This window comes from Lactuca sativa, chromosome 6 (genome assembly GCF_002870075.4).
Source record: "Lactuca sativa cultivar Salinas chromosome 6, Lsat_Salinas_v11, whole genome shotgun sequence".
In the NCBI taxonomy this organism is placed as follows: Eukaryota; Viridiplantae; Streptophyta; class Magnoliopsida; order Asterales; family Asteraceae; genus Lactuca; species Lactuca sativa.
In genome coordinates, this window is record NC_056628.2 from 43,922,883 (window position 1) to 43,932,111 (window position 9,229).

At 38.7% G+C, this 9,229-nt stretch overlaps 1 protein-coding gene across 1 annotated transcript; it reads right to left on the reverse strand.

Moving 5' to 3' along the window:
- Nucleotides 1–1,993: 1,993 nt before the first annotated feature.
- LOC111893112 (uncharacterized) lies at nt 1,994–2,935 on the reverse strand. The gene has a single exon (XM_023889187.1). It carries the CDS (start codon nt 2,933–2,935, stop codon nt 1,994–1,996), a length of 942 nt encoding a protein of 313 aa, XP_023744955.1.
- Between the last annotated feature and the right edge of the window lie 6,294 nt (nt 2,936–9,229).

A 9,229-nucleotide genomic window follows, 5' to 3' on the forward strand; every position in this document is an offset into this window, starting at 1 on the left:
CAAATGTACCTTCTCACATCTTTCTTGATCTTATCTCTCTGTGACCTCATGAGATCGGGTAGGAACTTTCCCATGACCATGAAGTTGTGTATATCCGCATACCAAGGTGGTGTTTGGATAGCAAACAAGTGCTCGTCTGGGAACGTGTCATGGATGGGAGTCGTATCTTCGAGTTGAACTATTTGGCTCAAATAATCGGCGACTAGGTTCTCCTTCCCGCTCTTATCTTTTATCTCAATATCGAACTCTTGCAGAAGCAACATCCACCATATTAACCTCGGCTTCGAATCTTTCTTGGTAAGCAAGTGCTTTATGGCATCATGGTCCGAATATATGATCACTTTAGTTCCAAGGAGGTACTTTCGGAACTTCTCTAGTGCAAAAACAATAGCAAGCAACTCTTTTCTGTTGTGGTGTAGTTGCTCTGTGCAATCAAGGGTCTTTGATGTATAGTAGATGACATGATGTGCTCGATCCACCTTTTGACACAATACCTCCCCAACAGCCGTGTTGCTCGTGTCACACATGATCTCAAATAGGAGATCCCAATTAGGCGGTTGGGTGATTGGAGCGGAGGTAAGTAAACCATTCAAACAATCAAAAGCATCCTTGCATGGTTAAGTGAACTCAAATTCAACATCTTTTTGGAGTAGTTGACACATCCGCACCATAATCTTTGAAAAATCTCTAATGAACCACCGATAGAAACCTACATGGCCAAGAAACGAAAGAAATTCCCGAACAATTTTCGGGTAAGGGAGACTGTTGATAATATCTATATTGGCTTTGTCAACTTCCAAGCCTTTTTGGGACACAATATGGCCTGAAATCAATCCTTTGTCCACCATGAAATGACATTTTTAATAGTTAAGCACAAGATCTGTGTCAATGCACCTTTGTAGATTTTTTATAGATTGCTCAGTCATTCCTCAAAGGAGTTTCCATAGACTGTGAAATCATCCATGAAGACTTCAATGATGTTTTCAACATATTCAGAAAAAATGTTCACCATGCATCTCTGAAATGTTGCGGGTGCATTGCATAGACCAAAAGGCATACACCTATAAGCAAATGTGCCAATGGGACAAGTGAAGGTGGTTTTCTCTTGGTCTTCCCGGGCTATCGAAATTTGATGAAAACCCGAGAAACCATCCAAGAAACATTAATGAGATTTACCCACCAATCTCTCTAACATTTGGTCAATAAATGGCAAGGGAAAATGGTATTTTCTCGTTGAGGCATTCAACTTTCTATAGTCAATACAAACCGTCCACCCATTTTGCATACGGGTTGGTACCAAGTCTCCCTCGAAATTCTTGACAACTGTGACCCCAACTTTTTCGGGACTCTCTGAACGGGGCTCACCCATTTACTATCTGAGATGGGGTAGATCATACATGCATCCAAAAGCTTCATGATTTCTTTCTTTACCACCTCCATCATGGGTGGATTCAATATTATTTGTGCCTCTCGGGTTGGTTTGAAGTCTTCCTCCATGAGAATCTTATGCATGCACAAGGAAGGACTCAACCCTTTTATGTCAAAAATTGTCCACCCAATAACTTTCTTATACTTTTTCAGCAAAGTCACCAACTCATCTTCTTCTGCAATGGACAACTTGTTGGAAATAATGACAGGAAAAGTCTTCTCTTCTTCAAGGTATGCATACTTCAAATGATCTGGAAGAGTCTTCAATTCTAGCTTAGGTTTCAGCACAATAGAAGGAAGAAGTTTTGTGTTAGAAATGGGCAATTTCACATTGCTATTATCATACCTCATTTTCTTCCTTTCTTCCATGAACTCCACTATTTCCAGCAACTCTTCATCTAACTTGAAATTTCTTGCAATCTCTTTGACTAAATTGTCATCAAAATTCCTGCTCAAAACTAACTCCAACAAATCACGGTTAGTTAACTCAAAACACTTTTCAGTCAAATATTGGATCATATCAACAAAATGTATACAATGAACATCACTTGGGTACCTCATTGCTTCATAGATATTGAAGTTGTTGACCTCCCCCATCGAATTTCATAGACAATGTACCATTATAGACATCAATATTTGTTGTTGCTGTTTTTAAGAATGGTCTACCTAAAAGGATGGAACTCGAGGATGGGTGGTCATCATCTCCCATATCAAGCACATAAAAATCAGCATGAAAGACAAGCTCATTAACTTGCACTAAAACATCCTCTAATACACCTTTTGGGTGTACTATAGAACGATCTGCAAGTTGGATGATCACCCCAGATTTTGTTAAAGTGCCTATGCCAATAGATTTATAAACAGAATATGGTAAAACATTGTTTGAAGCTCCAAAATCTAGCATAACATGGGGGACATACAAGTTTCCCAATTTGCAAGGAACAGTGAAAACACCCGGATCCTTGCTCTTTGGGGGCATCCTTTTCTGCAAAACTGCAGAAACATTTTCACTTACTTTCACTGTCTCATTACCTTGCAGCTTCTTTTTAGATGAGCAAAGTTCCTTAAGGAACTTAGCATATCTAGGTACTTGTTTGATCGCATCTAAGAGAGGGACGTCAACTTTAACTTTCCGGAACATTGCCATGATTTCACTATCTCCTCTCTCTTTTTTGTTGCTACTCAATCTTGATGGAAAAGGTGGTGATGTGATCTTTGTTTCTTTCTCTTCGAGCTTGTTTTTCTCCACCATTTTTTCATCCTTCTTTGGTGGTTCTTCTATCACCAACTCCTCTTCTTCTTCTTCGGGCATCTTCGGGCCATCATATTTCCTTCCACTCCTCAAGCTAATTGCACAAGCATTGTGCTTTGGGTTCTTTTTAGTTTGAGGAGGTAGCTTTCCTTGATTCTCCATTTGGTGCTCAAGATTCTTGATGCTTGCCTTTGTTTCTTGTTGAAAACTTTGAGTGCTAGTGGCAAGGCTTTTGACTATGTCTTCTAAGGACATGCTTGAGGACCCGACTTATTGAGGAAGAGGTTGTGGTTGCCTCGGTTGGTAATTTTGTTGTGGGAATGGAGGCCTTGCTTGGTAATGGGGTGGTAGTCTTTATTGATTGCCCATGTCTTGGTTGTTGTTCCATCCTTCATTGCCTTGGGGCTGATCATAAGTTCTTTGATTGTGCCCGGAAAAGCCTCCCATAGTATTTGCTTCTTCATATTCTTCTTCTTGCAATTGAGGGCACATATCAGTCGGGTGTCCTACTTGAGTGCAAATGCCACAAGGACGGGGTGTGGATTGCACACCTTTTTCCTTAGGAAGCATCATTACAACGTTAGTCAACTCAGATAGTTGAGTTTCAATTTGAGGAGTGTGCACCTCTTTTACCCCTCGGGGTGCATCTGTGTACCAATCTTCCTCTTGACTAGTATGCTTTGAATCTTCCGCCATGTTTTTTATGAGATCCCGAATCTCAGTTGGGGTCTTATCGGTCAAAGATCCTCCACTTAAAGCATTAAGAAGTCTTCTTTCCCAAGGATTTATGACTTTAATGAAGTATTGGAGGATTTGATACTCACTAATACCATGCTTTGGGCAACAAGCACACAACTTTTTGAACCTCTCCCGATATGTATGAAAGGCTTCTCTCTTGTGTTTTTTAATCCCAATTATCTCTCTTCTTAGGGCTGAGGCTTTCATTCTAGGAAGTATTTGTCTAAGAAGAGGCGTGCAAGATCTACCCATGTGTTGACCGTTCCCAGTGGAAGGTCATAAAGCCAATCTTTTGCTGAGTCTTGCACTGCAAAGGGGAATGCCCTAAGATTGATTTGGTCCTCTATGACATTGTGTGGTTTCATGCCAACACACACAACATGGAACTCTGTGAGGAATTTGTGGGGATCTTCATTTTCTAGGCCTTTCAAGGTTGGGAGGAGATGAATAAGATCAGATTTCAGTTCAAGGTTTGTGGATGCCGGATAGGTAATGCAAAGAGGTTGTTGAGTAACCTCTTGCGTCGCCCATTGGCAAAGGGTTTGTTCGGGTGGTGGGTTTGGAAGTAGATTCCCTCCATGGTTTTCTCCCATGGTATGAGTAGGAATTGAGGATTATGTGGGTGTGGAGTTTGGGATATTATGAGTAGGTGAAGAGGGTGGGGTGGTATTTATGGGTAAGGATGTTTGAGATGATGATGAGGGATTTTTTGTTTAAGTTTATGACACAATTGAGAGGGGTATATCCTCCTAAATCTTGATGATCGGAGGGGTAGATGATGAAGAAGTTCCGGAAACCGGTTGCCTCTTACGAAGCTTGGCTTGCTTCCATAGCTTCTTTGCAGTCTTCTCTATCTCCAAGTCAATTGGAAGTGGTGTACCTGTACGATAAGATCTAGGCATAAACAATTAGTAACAATGTGTCCTCGGCAATGGTGCCAATTTGTTAGGCGTGTCAAACCCAACAAATAATAGGGGTACAACAGACTCCAAATACACTGCTTTAATGCACTAAAAAGTAGTACAAGGCAAGCAGGATCGAACCACAGAGACACATGACAAAAATTCTATACCTCTTTACGCAAGGTACTTCAATCACAAAAGGAGGATTTGTTTGCAAAAGTGAAATAATAAAATAACAATCTACTTTAAAAGCATGCACAAAATGAAATAAACTTGTAAACAATTTGATTGAATGGTTTTAGTTCTAGTTCTCAATGTTATTGTTCAACTCAATTATGACTTGATGTAATTTAAGATTGCTATTCTAAGTTGGTACTAAAAGATATTAACACACTTTAATACCTCCCGCTTTCCAAATTATCTAACCAAAACACGCTCTTTGACTAGACCTAGCTTTACTAATTCAACCTAAACACGCTCTTAGATTGTATTGAAAAATTGCATTAAGTTTTGTACAAGCTTCCCAAAAATGTTCATTTCTTCTCATACGCTTGGAAATGTGAAAACATGTGATATATGTTTTATAATAAGAAAACTTATTATTTGTTACCAATTATTAACTTAATAGAACTATTAGGTGCCCTAAAAGTTAATTAACTACACAAAAATTCAATTCTTGAAAGTGGCCAATCAAACACAAATCAAATTCAAGGATTCTAGTTTAAACAAAAACATAATCACTAGAATAGAATCATAAATCAAACATCAAATCATATGCTTCAAGTCAAGCAATCAACATGTTTTGAACAAGAACTAGAAACTAGGGTTTCTTAGCCACACATGGCTAAAAACAAATCAAACAAGAATAAAGATGGAATTGGAATGTTTAATGCTTACAAAAATGAAATCAAAAGTGTTTGCAATGATTAGGTCTTCTCAAAAACTTCAAGAAATCTCCCAAAGTCACCCAAGATCGCCCAAAACTGTTCCAAAAACCGTTTTGTCCCCTCAAAATGACGTCTTCCCTTCTTTTATTAAAGTTCACGTGCTTGCCATAAGGCCATGCGTTTTTAGCATGGCCATGCCTTTTGCCCATGTGTTTTTGGTATGGCCAATTGTACGACCAGTCCATCTTCTATTCATGCTCCAAAGCTCCATGCTCGAAGTTCCATGCTCCATGCTCCATAATGCCTACAAAATAAATCAAAAATACTGAATTACCAGTCATTCTTAATGAAATATGCAATTGACCTAATAATTAACTAAATGCAAGAATTATGAAGTAGAATGCTATGAAAGGACGGAAATAAACATGGAAAATAGGTGCATAAAATGCACTTATCACTCATCGAGTCATGATGCATACTAAATGGTTCATCTAGTCCTAGACACATCGAGTTTTCCATGAATTCGTCGAGTTCGTCTTCATACAGTTGGGCTTAATCCTCAACTCGCCGAGTTTGTTCTTGAACTCGTTGTGTTCATCTTCATATGGTTGGGATATTGCCTTGTACTCGCCGAGTTCATCATTGAACTCGTCGAGTACGTGGATCTTTAGCTCCATAATGGACTCGACTGACTGAGTCTTCTTTCCACTCAATATTCTACTCGATATTGTTAGATCCCATTTTTTACGTCTTATAGGGTTGTTTTTATTATCATTTTAGCATCATATTTTGTACATTTTCTTGTCATTTATTTAAATAATGTTCAACTCATGTATTTCGTTAGAATTCCCATACTGCTCATTTTTTTATATCAATTTCAGATAGTTCGAGTGGAGTAGTGCTTTGGGAGCAGTTGGATGTGCGTTTGAAGCTTAAAATGGAGCTTGGAACTTATCGAGTATGTTGTGTAATGATTGCAAGATGATTTGGTCAAGAAACATTCGATCGAATTGATCACACGAAGATAGAATCTGCAATCTAAAGTTAAAGGATGTTGCTAGCAGCTTTGACCCCCTGTTAGTATTTTGACCATATCTCATGAACCGTAACTCTGATTAACGCGATTCAAAATGATCTGAAAAGTAAACGAAATTTCGGACATCTTAGGCACAACATGCAATCGCATGTTGCCTTCATGCAATCGCATGGGGCCTTTATGCGAACGCAGGTTAGGTCACAGCATGGATTCGAGGTTTTTTAGTGCAAAATAGTGACATGTGATCGCAGATTGGCCAAATAGTGACAAAATAGCATCCAACTTCATTAAAAAGGCATGAGACGCATTTTCTTCAAAACCTGCGATCGCAAGTTGTGTACATGCAATCACATGCACGTTGTTTTTGGTGTAGGACGTATATATAGACCCTAATAACCTTCCAGTAACCTAAGTTGGTGATTCCAGATGCACCAGATGACGAAAATACGATTCTGGAGGCGTTTCTTCTCTGATTTCAACGATTTCTAAAGATCTGAAGACTGTGGATCATCTTCTTTAAGTAGATTAGTAAGATTAGTTGTTTGATGTCTCTTTTCATTTGTTTTTATCAGATTTTAGCCATGTCTGGCTAAACCCTAGTTTTCAGTTTTGCAAAGACAAGTACTTTTCATGTGATCGATCATTAGATCTGGTTTTTGATTTGTGCTTCTATCTATATTCTTCAGTTGTTTTATTAATGAATGTTTGATTTTGATTCTTGTTAGTCTGATCACCTGGCTAGGGTTTTATCATTCCAGTTAATCAGTTATAGAATACGTAATTGTTTTTGTCAACTGGTAATAAGTAATAAGTAATAAATCGGTTCCGTGTTTGGGATTTGACTTTATTATAAACTGGAAAATCATATCAATACGCTTCCGAGCTTGTGAGAAGTATTGGGTATTTCTGGGAATTATATAAAGAACTTAATGCAATTTTTCTGATTTAATTAAGAGCTTGTTTAATTAGACAGTAAAAAGTTAAGGTTAATTAAAGAGCTTGTTTTGATTAACTAATTTAGGTAAAAGAGAAATTACTAGAGCTTGTTAGTTTTTCTCAGTACCAACTTAGATAGAACACATATCAAATAATCAGATCCAGATCAGTTACATGATTAGGAAAGTCGCAGCAGAACTGAAATCGTTTTTATATTGATTTTCGTTTAGTTTAATATCACTGGGTTTTTGGTTTTTAGTTTTTAATTAAAACCTCCTTTTATAATTTATGTTTTGACTAGATGTTCCTGATGCAAAAAGGCATTGACCATTAGGTTGTGTCCCTGAGGATTCAACTCTGCTCCTATGTGCTATATTTTTAGTGCAACCAGCAGTGATAATTTACTTGTTTAATACGCGCGCGATCGCGTGTTAACAAATTGGCGCCGTTGCCGGGGACACGGTGCTTTCTAATAGATTTATGCCAAGAATTTTTCGTTCAGGTACACCTTTAGTTTTCCAGAAATCGAGTGAACTGCAAGAAGACTAAAGAAAGAAGCAACAAGAAAGAAACGATCAGGTGGTCTCTTTGGTTCGTCTTCATCCCTACCTCCAGAAACCCCCACACCACAAGGCACTCCCTTGTGGAACGAACCAGATCCATTTTTTCCGAAAGTAACCCCATCATCACCTAAAAACAACCCATATAAAACTTATTCCCCACCTTCCTCCATTAAATTTGAAACCACAGACTCTTCAGAATTCGAATCTGAAGAATTAGACATGACCGTTAAAGGAGACGATGCTGAAAAGGCTCTTTGCGAGTGGGCAACACAAGAGGTTACCCAAAAACCTCTAGGTATCACTTTTCTAGAAGTCTAAAACTTTGAACGTAAATATGGGTTGATTCATCTTCTTCATACATTCTGCAGACTAGAAAACAAAGACCCACATAAATTCCTTAAGGAAATTCATATGGTTTGTTGAGGAATGAAGCCTCATGCTGTCACAGAAGACCAGATAAAACTAACGGCATTCCCCTTTTCGCTTCAAGATTCAGTAAGGGAATGGTTATATGAACTCCCATCTGGTTCCATTACCACTTGGACAGAACTCGCGAAGCTGTTTTTAGAGAAATCTATTCCAGAAATGCGAGTTTCCAGTCTCAGAAGAGAAATCCTTGGGATCAAACAAGGAAAAAGAGAAGCTTTACATACTTTTTGGGAAAGATTCAAGAAGCTTCTGGTACGGTGCCCACAACATGGGATCAGTGATTATCAACTCTACAATTGTTTTTGTGAAGGCTTGACACCTATGGAGAGGCGCTTGATAGGGTTGTGCATGGGTCGGTTTGGGTCGGTTTTGGACCCAAACCCAACCCAACCCATAAATGGTCGGTTTCTGGTTTTCAGAACCCAATAGGATCGGTTTCTGGTCGGTTCGGTTTCTCGGGTTCTGAGGTCGGTTTGGTCGGTTTTTTGGTTTCTTGGGTTCAATCCATACACTCACGGGTTTTGGGTTTTAACCCATTTTTCATAAATGAACCAACAAGTTAAATACTTCAAGAAACACCAAATTTAAGTTAAATACTTTAAAAAACATGAGTCTTACAACAAATAGTCTATTACAAGTTATAACCAAAGCCAGAAATAGTCTATTACAACCAAAACACAATCAAGTATGGTTGGTTTCTCGGGTTGGATGGGTCGGGTTTTGGGTAAAAACCGAAACCGAACCCGATTTTTTGGTTTTTACAAAATTCAAACCTGAATTGTCGGTTTTGCTTTGGTATCGGTTTTTTTCGGTTTCAGTTTCGTCGGTTTTAGTCCGTTTCTTGGTTTGGGTTTGCTCACCCCTAGCGCTTGATAAATGCTTATGGTGGTGGTTCTGTGGGTGACATGACCCCAACTGAAATCAAAGAGCTAATCGAAAAGCTGGCGATCGAGTCTAATCATGCCAGGAATGAAAACGAGTGGTATCCAGATCAGCCAAGAGGAGTCAAGGAAGTCAGCAATGTTCATCTGGAAGCTCAGATATCTGAATTAACAAAA